We start from the raw sequence: 17,630 nt of genomic DNA, 5'->3' as shown, positions 1-17,630 counted from the left end.
CTATTTCCACTGAAGTGGATGGAATTACAGAGCCTTGAGTGTTTGTAACTGGCACCTAGGGTGGGATGCGCATTAGAGAGAGTGAGATGGGACGAAATCCATGAGAACAGGGTCTCCCTGCCTCTTCCATTCTGCGGAGCACTTTCCAAGGGAGAGACTGTCAGGGTTCCCCCTCCCCACACACTCTGAACTTGGGGTACAGATGTGGGGACCCACATGAAAGACCCCGTAAGCTTATATTCTACCAGTTTAGGTTAAAACTTCCCCAAGGCACAAATTCCTGTCCTTGTCCTTGGACGGTATTGCTGCCACCATCGAGTGATTTTATCAAAAACTCAGGGAAGGATCACTTGGAATCCCTATTCCCCCAAAATATCCCCCCAAGCCCCTTCACCCACTTTCCTGGGGAGGCTTGAGAAGAATAGACCAACTAATTGCCTTAGCAATGTGTGCACAGACTAGACCCTTTGTCTTCAGGACACTGAAATTTATCAGGTTTTTAAAAGAAGAACTTTATGATAAAGAAAAAAGTAAAAGAATTACATCTTCAAAATGCAGATGGAAGGTAACTTTACAGGTTAATAAAAAGATTTCAAAGAAAGAGGATTCCCCTCTAGCTTCATCTTCACAGTTACAAAAACAGGAATCAAACCTCCTCGGTAGCATAAAAGATTTCTCAGTTGAAATCCCGGACAATTCACCACTTGTAACACCAACAGACGCTGGTCGTCAGTGGGCGGGATCGAACCTTGGACCTTTGGAGCTTAGTACATGAGCCTCTACCACATGAGGTAAAAGCCAACTGCCTATTAGTTAAGGCTGTCAAGCAGACTCATTTTATCTCTCTCTTTAAGTGGTCTCGGTGCCACTAGATGGGACAGAACACCACACCCATGAGGCGTGTGGGTTATACAGAGAGTTGCATGCCAAGCGCCAGGGCCCAGAGACTAGATTTGGCTTCGCTCCCCCAGACTCTCCAATTCCTTCAACACACCTTCCCAGAGCCCCCCCCCCCCCCCCCCCCCCGCCTTGGGCAAACGCTGTTTTCAGTTTCCTTCTTTCAGGGCACAGGATTGTTAAAGCAAACAGATCCAGGCTTTCCAAAAGGGGTTGCTAAACCAATTCCTCTACTTTACACAGCACAAGAGATACCCGGATCCAGTTAAACACAGTACCACACTTGTACACTATTCCCACCTCAGTGTCCTCACTGCCCTGGAGCATTCTTTGGGATTTCGTCAGAGACCTCTAAGGTGTCCAGAGGCCACCTCCTGGCTTCTCCTCCATCTGGAGTCTGCCTCTCTGCTGCATCCATAGCTCTGAAACCAAAGAGTCCCCTCTGCCTCCATTGTGCCTCTCTCCTGCCCCAGCTTCTTCTGACTCATCCAGTCTCTGTGTTTGTAAAGGGCTGGACCAATACTGCCTCTCTCTGGTCCCTCTTCTGGGGAGGTTCCATTCCTTCTGTCATAAATATAAAGGGAAGGGTAAACCCCTTTGAAATCCCTCCTGGCCAGGGGAAAGCTCCTCTCACCTGTAAAGGGTTAAGAAGCTAAAGGTAACCTCTCTGGCACCTGACCAAAATGACCAATGAGGAGACAAGATACTTTCAAAAGCTGGGAGGAGGGAGAGAAACAAAGGGTCTGTGTCTGTCTGTTGCTGGGTCTTTACCGGGGATAGACCAGGAATGGAGTCTTAGAACTTTTAGTAAGTAATCTAGCTAGGTATGTGTTAGATTATGATTTCTTTAAATGGCTGAGAAAAGAATTGTGCTCAATAGAATAACTATTTCTGTCTGTGTATCTTTTTTGTAACTTAAGGTTTTGCCTAGAGGGGTTCTCTATGTTTTAGAATCTAATTACCCTGTAAGATATCTACCATCCTGATTTTACAGGGGGGATTTCTTTATTTCTATTTACTTCTATTTTTTATTAAAAGTCTTCTTGTAAAACACTGAATGCTTTTTCATTGTTCTCAGACCCAAGGGCTTGGGTCTGTGGTCACCTATGCAAATTGGTGAGGCTTTTTATCCAACATTTCCCAGGAAAGGGGGGGGTGTAAGTGTTGGGAGAATTGTTCATTGTTCTTAAGATCCAAGGATCTGGGTCTGTAGTCACCTAGGCAAATTGGTGAGGCTTTTTACCAAACCTTGTCCAGGAAGTGGGGTGCAAGGTTTTGGGAAGTATTTTGGGGGGAAGGACGCGTCCAAACAGCTCTTCCCCAGTAACCAGTATTAGTTTGGTGGTGGTAGCGGCCAGTCCAAGGATAACGGGTGTAATATTTTGTACCTTGGGGAAGTTTTGACCTAAGCTGGTAAAGATAAGCTTAGGAGGTTTTTCATGCAGGTCCCCACATCTGTACCCTAGAGTTCAGAGTGGGGGAGGAACCTTGACACCTTCCAAGCCCACCCCTCAGCAGAGAAGCTGGAGAAAACGGATTTTATCTAAAATGCAGTTACTCCTTTCTTCTATCCACTCAAGCCTCCTGCCTCTGAGCACAAGGAGCATGAGCGAACAGTACAGTAAAAGCCCCAAGACATAAGGATAGAGATCATAGAATCATAGAATATCAGGGTTGGAAGGGACCTCAGGAGGTCATCTAGTCCAACCCCCTGCTCAAAGCAGGACCGATCCCCAATTAAATCATCCCAGCCAGGGCTTTGTCAAGCCTGACCTTAACAACTTCTAAGGAAGGAGATTCTACCACCTCCCTAAGTAACGCATTCCAGTGTTTCACCACCCTCCTAGTGAAAAAGTTTTTCCTAATATCCAACCTAAACCTCCCACACTGCAACTTGAGACCATTACTCCTTGTCCTGTCCTCCTCTACCACTGAGAATAGTCTAGAACCATCCTCTCTGGAACCACCTCTCAGGTAGTTGAAAGCAGCTATCAAATCCCCCCTCATTCTTCTCTTCTGCAGACTAAACAATCCCAGTTCCCTCAGCCTCTCCTCATAAGTCATGTGTTCCAGACCCCTAATCATTTTTGTTGCCCTTCGCTGGACTCTTTCCAATTTATCCACATCCTTCTTGTAGTGTGGGGCCCAAAACTGGACACAGTACTCCAGATGAGGCCTCACCAATGTCGAGATGGTTCCTACAATCAAATGTGAGTAAATAGGTGTGACATGGTCAGAAAGGTTTATGCAAGTAGCATGCTAATTGACCAAAATTCAACCTTTAAAGACATATTAGAGAAGTATATAAATGGTCAATAGTACCATTTCTCATAAATAGCAACATAGCCATGGGAAATGGACTTGAGCTTTAAAATGCAAACCTGTACTGTTAGAGAATTAGAGGTGTCAGGGTTCCCTCCCCACTCTGAACTCTGGGGTACAGATGTGGGGATCTGCATGAAAGACCCCCTAAGCTTATTTCAGCTTAGGTTAAAAACTTCCCCAAGGCACAATTTCTTCCTTGCCTTTGGTATCGCTGCCACCACCAAGTGATTTAAAAAAACATTCAGGGAGGGCCACTTGGAGCCCTATCTCCTCCAAAATATCCCCCCAAACTCCTACACCCCCTTTCCTGGGGAGGCTTGAGAATAATAACCTAACCAATTGGTTACAAAGTGAGCCCAGCCCTAAACCCCTGGGTCTTTAGGACACTGAAAATCAATCAGGTTCTTAAAAGAAGAATTTTATTTTTTAAAAAAGGTAAAAGAATCACCTTGGTAAAATCAGGATGGAAGGTAACTTTACAGGGTAACAAAAGATTTAAAACACAGAGGAATTCCCTCTAGGCAACTTTAAAGTTACAAAAACAGGAATAAACCTCCCTCTAGCACAGGGAAAAGTCACAAGCTCAAACAAATGATAACCTAATGCACCTCACCTTGCTTACTTTCACTTTTTGTAGTATGAGAGACTCGTTTCAGGATGGTCTGCAGGAGAAGGAGTTTTCTGCCTGGCCCTTCTCAGTCCCAGGAGAGAGCACACAAACAAAGAGCCCAAACAAAGCCTCCCACCCCCGACCCCAGATTTGAAAGTATCTTCTTTCCCATATTGGTCCTTTTGGTCAGGTGTCAACCAGGTTACTTGAGCTTCTTAACTCCTTACAGGTAAAGGAGGAATTCTAGGCTACCCTTAGCTGTATGGTTATGACAAGAGGTAATCCTAATTGTATGTGTTTATTTATATCTTGTTAGATGTTAACCATCTAAACAGATGGTTCCTGTCTGTTGGTATATCTGTTGATTCAAAGATCAAAAGAAAATAGTAACATTGAAATTAAACGTGGGTGTAATAATTTCATTGTCTAGACTTCTATTTGATGTTTGTAGTTAACTACCAATGCATGCTTAATGGATAATTACCTTATGCTGATGAATGGAAGAGTTACCAGTGTATTCACAGGAAATAGGTAATTCTATCTCAAAGCAACAATTCTTCATTATCATAGCCTGCAAATGGTCCTTAAAAGAATACTTGGGTCCTGATCCTGTCATCTCAAATCCGCTTCAGCTTCGTCAGGAGAAGCTCAAGTCACAAGGCTGAGGTCTGCAGCTCCATTCTGGATCACCTTGATCCTGAACATTGGGCTGCAAGCGAAGGGTTAATTCTGAAAGATCTCTTGGCAACTCTAAAGCTCACCATCTCGACCATGAAACTGACTTAAGAATTCTACTCATATCTCTATGTATAACGATGTCCAATTACTGCAGGGCAGAGGGATGCACTGGGTCATTAACTGGGGCCGCCTCCTACCCGCACGCAGGCTCCTTGTCAGGCTGCAGCATCTCCCGTCCCATCCCCAGAGCAGAGGGAGCCCAACTGTGGGGGCTGGGTGGGAGGAGGAGATTGTGATGGGATGTACCTCTGCGAGAAGCCTGGAAGCTCTTGGAACTGCTGTGCCCCCAAACCATTCAGCTGGGTTGGCCTCTTCCCCTGCTCTGCTGGTGACACACAGCCAGCCCCTCCGGGCCCTGTTCTCACCCAACACGACAGCAGGTGTTGCCACACACTCAACTAAGTTACCTGAGTGCTTTACCTAAGCTACTCATGGACCATCAGCCAATATCCCAGCTCTCCAGCCTTGCACCCCTCCTGGAGCATAGACTCAGAATTACACGGTCTTGCACAACACAGAGATGTGTACGGTGCAAGCTCATTAATTAGCCTCTCCCCCCTCGATGGGGGAAGATACGCACCTTTCTTTGCTAATGGAGCTAAGAGTCCCTGACACTTCACTCAAAAACACACTAGGTAAGATGAAACATAAATCAGGTTTATTAACTACAGAAGGATAGATGCTAAGTGATTATAAGTGATAAAAGAACAGATCAAAACAGGTTGCTCAGGAAGTGAAACAAACCTGCAGCTTAAGACTTATACATGCTTGATAGGATTTGAATCAGCAATATCTCACCCTGACTGATGATACAAGCAGGCTTACAGATTCCTGAGGAACAGGCTGTACCTGCTTTGATCCCCTGCCCCATTCAAACTCCTTTGTCTTCCTCTGAGCTTCTTGCAGCTGTTGAGTTGTGGGGCAGTGAAGACAAGAGATGATTTCACTCCCCACCTTTTATAGTTTCTTCCAGTTTTCTGAAAAGTCTGTGTATGTGATGTGCAGGGTCCACCCCCATTGGCCAAACATTCTCCGTTGTCTCCGTACTCCCTCCGTGGAGGCTTTCTTATACAGAGTTCCTGTGCTAGTGGATTCTTCCCTCGATGAGTGTTTATGACAGCAATTAACACTGTCTAGCTAGTCCTTTGACATACCTGAAAGGCTGGTTTTGGGTGTTTCCAGCCTCGTATCACACTTTAGGAACTCACACAAAGCATGATTTCATTACTTCATATACAACCCAAGGAGGTATCAATGTTAAGCAGATTAAGCCCTTTAGAATAATACCTCACAGGACATACTTTGTACAAAACGTACCATAATTGCATCACCATGGTAAATATGGAGTGCTTTGGAGTGCAGAGTGTCACAAGGACGATCCAGAGAGTTACAGGAGGTGGGGAGGAGAGGAGAGAGTGAGGGCCAGGGCCTTGAGGGGAAGACACATAGCAGGGGCGTAACCTGGGGGAAGATGCATGGTACATGGGTGGGGCCTCATGCTTCCAGTTACCAGGAATTAGAAAGGCGGCAACCCTCGGAGTTGCACATAGTCAGATTCCCCAGTTTGTCACACTGACACAGCACAGTAAAGTCAGGAAAGGGTTTCAGGTCTCTTTGACTGGCCAGTCAGTGATTCAGGGAAGAGGGCCCAGCACCATGTCACCAGCCAGCTCTGCCTGGAGCTCAGTCTGAGAGCCAGATAACCAGGAGAAAGCTTTAGGACCCTTAATGAGTAAAGAGCTGGAGCAGACTCTCCCGAATCTGTTGGCTCCTCACCCCATAGATGATGGGGTTTAACATGGGGGGCACCAGGAGATACATGTTGTTCATGAGAACGTGGAAATGCAGGGCCATATTGTGCCCAAACCGTTCCGTGAGGATGGAGAAGAGATGTGCGATGTAAGAGGCTAAGATGACACAGAAGTGGGAGCCGCAGGTCCCAAAAGTCTTGAGGCGGGCGTCCTTTGTTGGGAGGCTGAGGATCTGGGTATAGGACATGGCGATACAAAACACATCCACGCCGGTCACCAAGAATGCCACAGCCAGGCTGTAGTAACTACTGAGGCGGATGTCGGCGCAGGCCAGCTTCACTACAGCTATGTGCTTGCAGTATGTGTAGGGAATGATGTTGGTTCTGCAATATGGCCACCTCCTCGCCAGGAAGGGATAGGGCAATACGAGCATGACGCCACGGAGCACCAGGGCCAGGCCAATTTTGGCCACCACAGGGTTTGTCAGAGTGGTGGAATATCTCAGGGGATCACAGATGGCCACGTAGCGATCAAAAGCCATGGCCACAAGGATCCCAGAATGCACCGCAGAGCAGCTGAGAAGGCAGAACATCTGGATGAAGCAGGCGCCGAAATTGATCTCCCTGGAATTGAACCAGAAGATACTTAGCATTTTGGGTACGACGGCCGTAGATGGGACCATGTCGGCGATGACCAGCATGCAGAGGAAATAGTACATGGGCTCATGGAGGCTTGGCTCCCTCTTCACGATGAACAGGATGGTGAAGTTCCCCAGGATGACTATGGCATACATGGCACAGAAGGGGATGGAGAGCCAGACTTGGACTGCCTCCAGGCCAGGAATGCCCAGCAGGATGAAGGTGGAGGGGTTGGTGAAGTCGGTTGAGTTGGAATCTGACATGGAGTAGGAGAGAAGGTTTCCAACGCTGAGGCAGAATGGTGTTTCCTGCATGTACCGTGTGTTCCCCTAACTTCCTGATTGTGCCCAGGGTCTAGGGTGATGGTCGCAGGACAAATGTCTGGATGGAAAGAAAATGTTAATATTAGACACTACATACACAGCTCGAGGCTTGTCTCATGGATGGAGCAGGTTGGTCGCTCTTCACACACTGAAAAATGACATTTTAATGATTAAGATAAATGTATTATGAACTGTCATCAATATAAAGGGAAGGGTAAACCCCTTTAAAATCCCTCCTGGCCAGAGGAAAAATTCTCTCACCTGTAAAGGGTTAAGAAGCTAAAGGTAACCCCGCTGGCACCTGACCAAAATGACCAATGACGAGACAAGATGTTTCTCTTCCTCCTCCCAGCTTTTGAAACTAAAGGGTCTGTGTCTGTCTATATGCTGCTTTTGCCCGGGATAGAACAGGAATGGAGTCTTAGAACTTTTAGTAAGTAATCTAGCTAGGTATGTGTTCGATTATGATTTCTTTAAATGGCTGAGAAAAGAACTGTGCTGAATAGAATGACTATTTCTGTCTGTGTGTCTTTTTTGTAACTTCAGGTTTTGCCTAGAGGGATTCTCTATGTTTTGAATCTAATTACCCTGTAAGGTATCTACCATCCTGATTTTATAGAGGTGATTCCTTTACTTCTATTTACTTCTATTTCTATTAAAAGTCTTCTTGTAAGAAAACTGAATGCTTTTTCATTGTTCTCAGACCCAAGGGTTTGGGTCTGTGCTCACCTATGCAAATTGGTGAGGATTTTTACCAAACCTTTCCCAGGAAGTGGGGTGCAAGGGTTGGGAGAATTCTGGGGGGAAAGACGTGTCCAAACTACGTTTCCCAGTAAACCCAGTTAGAGTTTGGTGGTGGCAGTGGATATTCCAAGGACAAAGGATAAAATTAATTTGTACCTTGGGGAAGTTTTAACCTAATCTGGTAAAAGTAAGTTTAGGAGGTTTTCATGCAGGTCCCCACATCTGTACCCTAGAGTTCAGAGTGGGGGATGAACCTTGACATGGTGGCAGAGTGGTGGGATTAACCTGAAATCATTTTGAGATCAATTTGAGATTTTTTGAACTAGAAATACAGATTTTAAAAAGGAAATTATTTTTTCCTTTGGAGCTGCTGGAAAGTAGCTTGTTTTTTCTCTGCTTTGGGGCCAGAGCAGAGACAAAAGAGGATTATCTTTGTGAATTGCAGGTTTTCTTTGCCTGGAGGCAGGGTACTTAACTCCTGCAGGGAAATTCACAGTGTTGGTAAACCAGAAGGTTTTTTTTCTAAAAGTAAATAGGGGGGGGGGGTGTTCTACCAATTTGCCTGGAGACAAAAGTGGCAGGGGCTTTTTTTTTTAGGATTTTGATTTTTATTACAAGGAGCACAAGTTTGAAAAGGATTTTTTTTTCTTTTGGGCTGCTGGTAAGCAGGTTTCCAAGTAGTTGGAGGTTTTTTGTTTTGATTTGGGGCCAGAGCAGAGACAAGGGAATTGTCTTTTTCTGTATGCTGACAATCACTATCAGAGAATAGGTATTCTATTCCAGCACAGCGAAATTTTACAGCCAAATTTTGTTTCTTTATTTCTAAACCTCAGTTGTAAAGTTAGTTAAAAACAGAGGTTAGGATGACAAAATCCATGGCTCCACAAAAGCTGGAATTAGCCAGATTTCAGGCTGAGGAAAAACAAAGGGAACATGAAAGACAGATAGAACTCATGCGGCTGAAGGAGGAGGAGAGGGAAAAAGAGAGGAAGCATGCAATGGAGATGGAGAAGGTAAAGGCTCAGCAGAATATACCAACAAACCCTAGCAATCCTTCTCCAGGTACCACTCCCCATCCCAGAAAGTTCCCCACCTACAAGGCAGGCGATGATACGGAGGCCTTCTTAGAAAACTTCGAAAGGGCCTGCCTTGGGTACAACATCTCTACTGACCAATACATGATAGAGCTGAGGCCGCAGCTCAGTGGACCCTTAGCTGAGGTGGCAGCTGAAATGCCTAAAGAACACATGAACAAGTATGAACTGTTTAAATCCAGGGCGAGAGTCAGAATGGGGATAACACCCGAGCAGTCTCGTCGGAGGTTCAGAGCCCTAAGGTGGAAACCAGACATATCATTTACCCGACATGCCTACCACATTGTGAAACATTGGGATGCCTGGATATCAGGAGCAAGTGTTGAATCTCCAGTAAATTTGCCCTTCCTAATGCAAATGGAACAATTCTTAGAGAGTGTTCCTGAGGAAATAGAAAGATACATCCTAGATGGGAAGCCCAAAACTGTAATTGAGGCAGGAGAGATTGGAGCCAGATGGGTGGAGGTGGCAGAGAAGAAGAAAACTGGTTGCAGTTGGAGCGGAGACCAGAAGGGACAACCCCAGATCACACCCTATTACCGGGGGCCACCCAAAGCTCCACCTACCTCCCAAAGAACCCTCCAGACCCCTTATCATCCCACCACCCCATTCTCCAGCAACCCACCTCGCCCCAGTGACCCGTCAGCTGGATGATGTTTTAAATGTAACAAGCTGGGGCATGTAAAGGCCAACTGTCCCAAGAACCCCAACAGATTACAGTTCATTGCACCGGAATCACACCAGAGGTCCGCAGGTCCAGGTACCTCCCAGATACCCTTGGAGCAGAGGGAAACTGTGAGTGTGGGCGGGAAGAAGGTCACCGCATGGAGGGACACCAGAGCACAAGTGTCAGCTATCCATGCTTCCTTAGTGGACCCCAATTTAATCAACCCAGAGATCCAAGTGACGATTCAACCCTTCAAGTCCAACTCTTTCAATTTGCCTACAGCCAAGTTGCCTGTCCAGTACCAGGGCTGGTCAGGAATGTGGACTTTTGCAGTCTATGATGATTATCCCATCCCCATGCTGTTTGGGGGAAGACTTGGCCAATCATGTGAAGCGGGCCACGAGGGTGGGAATGGTCACCTGTAGCCAGGCTAAACAAGCCGTGAGGCCTAGCTCTGTTCCGGAAACTTCTATCAGGACCCGGTCAGAGGTGATGGACCCGGACCCCCGGCCAATGTCTGCAACAGCAGTAGTGGATCCAGTCCCAGAGACTCAGACGGAACCAGTCCCAGAACCGGAACCAGCGGAACAACCAGCACCAGACCATTTGCCAGCACTGAATCCATTACTTGCAACCTCAACACCAGACACCACCGAACCTGAAATGGCAGCAGCCCATAACCCTACACAAGAGGCTCAGCCAGAGCCTGAACCCCAACATAGTGTCCCAGCGGAAAGCGGGTCACAGTCAATGGAAACAGCCCCATCCCCTACATCGCTTCCAGAGGGACCAAGCATAGGTCCACAATCCAATGAGGAACTGATGTCTCCAGCATCAAGGGAACAGTTCCAGACTGAACAGGAAGCCGATGAAAGCCTCCAGAGAGCTTGGATGGCGGCATGGAGCAACCCACCGCCTCTCAGCTCTTCTAATCGATCCAGGTTTGTTGTAGAAAGAGGACTTTTATACAAGGAAACTGTTTCTGGTGGACACCAGGAAGACTGGCATCTTCAGAGACAGTTGGTAGTTCCAACTAAATACCGGGCCAAGCTCTTGAGCTTAGCCCATGATCACCCTAGTGGCCATGCTGGGGTGAACAGGACCAAAGACCGTTTGGGGGGGTCATTCCACTGGGAGGGAATGGGCAAGGATGTTTCTACCTATGTCCGGTCTTGTGAAGTATGCCAAAGAGTAGGAAAACCCCAAGACCAGGTCAAAGCCCCTCTCCAGCCACTCCCCATCATTGAAGTTCCATTTCAGCGAGTAGCTGTGGATATTCTGGGTCCTTTTCCAAAAAAGACACCCAGAGGAAAGCAGTACATACTGACTTTCATGGATTTTGCCACCCGAAGGCTGGAAGCAGTAGCTCTAAGCAACACCAGGGCTAAAAGTGTGTGCCAGGCACTAGCAGACATTTTTGCCAGGGTAGGTTGGCCCTCCGACATCCTCACAGATGCAGAGACTAATTTCCTGGCAGGACCTATGGAAAACCTTTGGGAAGCTCATGGTGTAAATCACTTGGTTGCCACTCCTTACCACCATCAAACAAATGGCATGGTGGAGAAGTTTAATGGAACTTTGGGGGCCATGATACGTAAATTCGTAAATGAGCACTCCAATGATTGGGACCTAGTGTTGCAGCAGTTGCTCTTTGCCTACAGAGCTGTACCACACCCCAGTTTAGGGTTTTCCCCATTTGAACTTGTATATGGCCGTGAGGTTAAGGGACCATTACAGTTGGTGAAGCAGCAATGGGAGGGATTTACACCTTCTCCAGGAACTAACATTCTGGACTTTGTAACCAACCTACAAAACACCCTCCGAACCTCTTTAGCCCTTGCTAAAGAAAACTTACAGGATGCTCAAAAAGAGCAAAAAGCCTGGTATGATAAACATGCCAGAGAGCGTTCCTTCAAAGTAGGGGACCAGGTCATGGTCTTAAAGGCGCTCCAGGCCCATAAAATGGAAGCATCGTGGGAAGGGCCATTCACGGTCCAGGAGCACCTGGGAGCTGTTAATTATCTCATAGCATTCCCCACCTCCAACCCAAAGCCTAAGGTGTACCATAGTAATTCTCTAAAGCCCTTTTATTCCAGAGAATTAAAGGTTTGTCAGTTTACAGCCCAGGGAGGAGATGATGCTGAGTAGCCTGAAGGTGTCTACTACAAAGGGAAAAGTGCTGGTGTTGTGGAAGAGGTGAACCTCTCCATGACCCTTGGGTGTATGCAGCGACAGCAGATCCAGGAGCTGTGCACTAGCTACGTGCCAACGTTCTCAGCCACCCCAGGACTGACTGAACGGGCATACCACTCCATTGACACAGGTAATGCTCGCCCAATTAAAGTTCAACCTTACCGGGTGTCTCCTCAAGCTAAAACTGCTATAGAACGAGAGATCCAGGTTATGTTACAGGTGGGTGTAATCTGCCCCTCTGGAAGTGCATGGGCATCTCCAGTGGTTCTAGTTCCCAAACCAGATGGGGAAATACGTTTTTGCGTGGACTACCGTAAGCTAAATGCTGTAACTCGCCCAGACAACTATCCAATGCCATGCTCAGATGAACTATTAGAGAAACTGGGACGGGCCCAGTTCATCTCTACCTTGGACTTAACCAAGGGGTACTGGCAGGTACCGCTAGATGAATCTGCCAAGGAAAGGTCAGCCTTCACCACACATGTCGGGCTGTATGAATGTAATGTACTCCCTTTCGGGCTGCGAAATGCACCCGCCACCTTCCAAAGACTTGTAGATGGTCTCCTAGAGGGTTTAGGATAATATGCAGTCACCTACCTTGATGATGTGGCCATATTTTCGGATTCCTGGGCAGACCACCTGGAACATCTATAAAAAGTCCTTGAGCACACAAGGGAGGCAGGACTAACTGTTAGGGCTAAAACGTGTCAAATAGGCCTAAACAGAGTGACTTACCTTGGACACCAGGTGGGTCAAGGAACTATCAGCCCCCTACAGGCCAAAGTGGATGCTATCCAAAAGTGGTCTGTCCCAAAGACAAAGAAACAATACTTCTTCCAAGTATATTCCAAGGACAAAGGATAAAATTAATTTGTACCTTGGGGAAGTTTTAACCTAAACTGGTAAAAGTAAGCTTAGGAGATTTTCATGCAGGTCCCCATATCTGAACCCTAGAGTTCACAGTGGGGGAGGAACATTGACATGAACAATTGACCCTACTAATGTCAGTTCCATATTTTATGGTGCTCCTTTCGTCAATAATTCCTACACATCGTGGTGTGGGAAACCTTAATAGGCACCAGCAGGAAACATGAGTGGATGCTGGTTTTCCCTCATTGTTCCTTAGGCCTTATCAGCACTGCCAAGTTTTTTTGCCAAGAGGCAGCATTTGCTGAAGAAATAGTGGAGGTGTAAACACTACAAAGCCACTTTTGAAGACAGAACTCTTCAGTTTCAGTGACGTAATAAAGGCACCTTAACGAGAGGTGTAAGGGTTTGCAACAATGATTTCTTTTCAAGGCTCTTTGGTCATTGACCAAACTTTCAGTGAAAAAAGTCTGCCAATTTACACATAGGCTTAATGAAATGAAACCCAGACTAGAGAGTCCATGCTGTAGGCAGTTTCCCATTCACCTAATTACTGAAAATCTGAGAGTGGGGAAAAAACACCTTTGCTAAGACATGTGCCAGGGAAAACATCCCAACTAGAACCCACCTCAGGGAAAAGACTTGGGCATCATTGATAGCAGCTCCACAGAAACACCTGCTCATTTACAGTACTGGCCACAACAAAGACAATGTTCAGATGTGTAAGGAATGGGATGGAGAATATCCTGCTTTGGAGATGCACTCACTTTTGGTCACCCAGTCGCTATAAAGGATCTAGTAGATAGAAAGGGGATTTCCCAGGCAGGCTGTGAGAATGGGGGAGGCTGGCGTATGCAGATAGACTGAAAAGTCTGGGACTGGTTAGTTTAGAGAAGAGACAATTAAGGGGGCATACGATAGAGGAGAACAAAATAAAGAATGGAACTGATTACATTGATATGGACAAACAGAGAACAGCTCCCAGCCAGTAATAGCTATCTACAGATACCCTTCAAAAGGGCCAATTCCACAAAGATAAGGCAAATGATCAGCAAAACTGAGTGGGAGGAAAAATGTAGACAGAAAAATGGGAATGAAAAATGGGGGAAGTTCTTTAAGAAGAGTTTATGAGAGAGCTAAAAAGCCATGATTCCACAATCAAGAAAGTGGAGAACTTTGCTTAAAAACCCAGTTCAGTAGCAAAGTGAAGGCAGCAATTGAGGGGGGGGGGAAGCAATATATAACAAATGGGGAAAAGGGAAAAGAGATAGCAAGCAATACAAATTGGAAGTTATGAAAATTAATACAGGATGTTACAGACATCAGGGGGAAATCCATGCTTTGCAGGGCTAAGGATAACAAAAAGGAGGTTATTAATTATATTAAGAAGAAAAGAAACCCTAGAAAAAGTATAGGCCAATTCCTAGAGGGAGAAAGGAAACTTGTAAATGTTGAAGAAAAGGGAGATGTGTTCAAGAATTAGTTTTGTTCTGCATTTGGAAAGGAGCAGTATCAGGTACTCAGATCACATACGGTCATGAAACACTTTCCAGTCCATTAGCAGTCAAGGAGGATGTTAAACAGCATCTACAGTAGAACCTCAGAGTTACAAAAACCAGAGTTACGAGCTGACCGATCACCAAACATCTCATTCCGAATCAGAAGTAGGCAGTCGGGCAGCAACAGACTCCCCCACCCCCACCCCACCCCAAAGGAAATAAAAGACAGTTCTGCATTAAACCTAAACTGCTAAAAAATAAAGGAAAGTTTTAAAAAGAAGATTTGACAAGATTAAGAAACAATGGAAAATCTGATTTTGGATAATTTAAAAAAAATCTAGCATGATCTAATTGTCCCTTCTGATCCTAAACCTATGAATCTATCGATAAAGAAAGTAGGTCAAGCATTTATATTTACTCTGTCTCATAACACAGGAACAAGGGAACATTCAAGTACATTGAAAGTCTGAATATATAACACTGAGAAAGGAAAATTGTTTACCTAATCCAGATTTGGCCAGTGGAACTCGTTGCCACAGACATTGTTGGAGCAAAGAGCACAAGTGAATGGGATTCACAAATGGATTGGCCATTGTAGGTGGTGCTGGGGACACCATGTTTAGTTAACGCTGTCTGACACATTCAATTAGGAGACCTCATTTTCAGTTGGTTATAAGTTTGCCAAATTTTAACCGTTTGGACTGAAATTTCCCACACTGGGTTTCTGCTTCTAGCTGAATTGTTTTTGAAAGTTTCAGGCATAACAGTTCAGCCAGCTTCTCAACTGAAGCCAGGAGAAAAGAGGTCTTGCCCATGTTGAAAAATTCAAATAATTCTTCCAGTGAGGAGCCCTAGCCCCTCCATGATTTCCATCACAAAGTCAGGTGAGAGCCATCCCCGTTAACAACCAGAGCCCTGAAATGCAAGAGGAGGAGGGAGAGTCCCTGTGCATTAGCTCACACACAGCTGGCTCCTGAGGTCTTTACTCAATTCTTACTCCAAGGGGAGTTTTGCTTCTGTGGGGCCTGAGAACGTATGGGCCAGGGACTCAGAATTTGGCCTTGTATTCTACATCTACTGAAACCTTTCATTCTGGAGCATCCCCTGTGCCACTGAAGTGCAGCCACCTCGGGGCTGGAGCCCATCAGCCAGGGGCAGAGAAAAGGGGACACTTTGGCCAGTGATATTGGAGCAAACTCATCCCCTGTGGCAAGGGCCCCAGCATGGTTAATGGTTTTGCAGAACGGAAAGGACCACAGACCTATTCTCTATCCCATCACGCCCACATTGCACTCGGTCTGTCGAGCAGCTGAGCTCCTCAGCAAGAGATGGGTACCTGTGAATTCTGAGCCAGACGTGTCTTCCCTGGGAACCCCCTGCAGGCAGCCGTTTCCCACACCTCTCTCACCCCAGCATCTGCAGCAGCATCCCACGCCGAGAGCCGACCATGGGTGTGCACCATTTATAATCTAGCTGTGCACACTCCCAGGTGGGTTCACTCAGCCTCTAGGGGAGAAGCGGCATCTGGATGCAAATAGGCTGGAAACCGTAGACACTCTGAGTAGCCAATGTCTCTCTTTCAGTGTCTGTGCTTCTGTGTTCTTTATCCAGGTTTAGAAGTAAACAATAATTAAGGGACGTTCCCCAAGGGAGATGAGAACTCTTGGGCTCTCCACTGAGTCAGAGAGGAATTGGCTGCTCTGTGTATTTGTGTATATTTAAAAAGTAGAGTTGATTCAGAAGAAAACTAGGGATAATGGGCAGCTCTCCAGAGGGTTTGATACCCTGTAAATGCCCAGTATTAATGGGTAGATAGTAGACAGAGAGATCTGGAGAAAGGTGACTATATGACGATAACAGGGTTTAAAAGAGAGCTGGATAAATTCATGGAGGTTAAGTCTATTTATGGCTATTAGCCAAGATGGGTAAGGAATGGTGTCCTTAGCCTCTGTTTGTCAGAGGGGGGTGATGGATGGCAGGAGAGAAGTCACTTGATCATTACCTGTCAGGGCACCTGGCATTGGCCACTGTCGGTAGACAGGATACTGGGCTGGATGGACCTTTGGTCTGACCCAGTACAGCCATTCTTATGTTCTTATGTTCTTAAGGTAAGTGGGGAGAGATACGAACACTTTCTGCAGGCACACAGGGCTATCGCTAAGGCATCAGAAATCAGTAATTCTCATCAGTAACTGTCATCATACTGTGTAACACCTTTCATTGAAGGATCTTCAAAACACCAAGTAAAGGAAAGTCAACTATCAACATATCGTCATTATACTGAAAGGTAAACTGAGGCAAAGGGAGACTGACTTGGTGAAGGTCACACAGAGAATGACAGACAGAACCCAGGACTCGTGACTTCCCTGCTCTAACCATGATCTCTCCATTAGTAACTGAGTGCATGAGAAGAAGGAAATGGACTCATAGTCTAGCAGGGCTTGTTCTTTAGGTGGGTGTGACGGACTTGCCCAGGATGCAACCTGGAAAGGGGGTATCGCTGAGCCCTTTGGCATACCAACCTGGGCTCTCTTTCACACTTTGAGGATGTGACAAACTGCAATCCTCTCCAGGTTTGGACTCTCACAGCCAGACACAACTGCACCCAGCTGCAGTTACATGAATGTTTTCACGAGGCACTCATGAACCAACAATAGAGAGGCTAAAGCCAATTCCCCGCCTGCCCGCCCCTACCCCCAGAGTTCCCCAGGCTAGGAACCCAGAGCTGTACTGTCTTACTCTGGTCAGAAGCCCAGAGACTGTAAGTTTATTACCCAGTCCACCCCTCCCTCAATGTGGAGAGGACAATACATTAGCCCCTGTTCCTGAGCACATTTACCTTTTGCATTTCACACAACACACTGTTTTAGATTAAAAAAAATATATAAAACCGAGTTATTAACTGCAGAAGGATAGATTTTAAGTGACTATAAGTAATAAGTGTACAGATCAAAGGAGATGACCTAAGAAATAAAGGAAAATGACTATCTGAGTTCTATAAACTTGACAGGATTTGAATCACGCAGTGTGTCACCCTGATGGTACAAACAGTCCACCGTTCCTCCATGCACAGGCTAGAAATGCCTTCAGCCTGGGAGCAAATCCTCAGTTCTGTCCTTGTTCCTAAGATTTTTCCAGGTGTTGAGTTATGCAGGGGAGTGACGCCAAGCGATTTTCTTACTTCCACCTTTTATGGCTTCTGTCATTCAGAGGGACCTTCATTTTTCCAAGCAGAAGGCCCCAGCACAATTACCAGAAACACTCAGGCACAAATGGAGTCCAGT

General features: G+C 46.1%; 1 protein-coding gene across 1 annotated transcript; it reads right to left on the bottom strand.

Annotated features, from left to right (window-relative positions):
- Positions 1-6,295: 6,295 nt before the first annotated feature.
- Positions 6,296-7,273, bottom strand: LOC140898838 (olfactory receptor 52P1-like). The gene has a single exon (XM_073313371.1). The coding sequence runs from the start codon at positions 7,271-7,273 to the stop codon at positions 6,296-6,298; it is 978 nt and encodes a 325-aa protein (XP_073169472.1).
- Positions 7,274-17,630: the final 10,357 nt, after the last annotated feature.

The sequence above is a fragment of the Lepidochelys kempii genome, chromosome 1 (assembly GCF_965140265.1).
Source record: "Lepidochelys kempii isolate rLepKem1 chromosome 1, rLepKem1.hap2, whole genome shotgun sequence".
NCBI lineage: Eukaryota > Metazoa > Chordata > Testudines > Cheloniidae > Lepidochelys > Lepidochelys kempii.
The sequence above is the reverse complement of the archived record's forward strand: the minus strand, read 5'-3'. Positions and strand labels throughout refer to the sequence as shown.

What these genes read in the sequence shown, in the direction of transcription:
- LOC140898838 (XM_073313371.1), bottom strand. Translation starts at nt 7,273, where the DNA reads ATGCAGGAAACACCATTCTGCCTCAGCGTTGGAAACCTTCTCTCCTAC.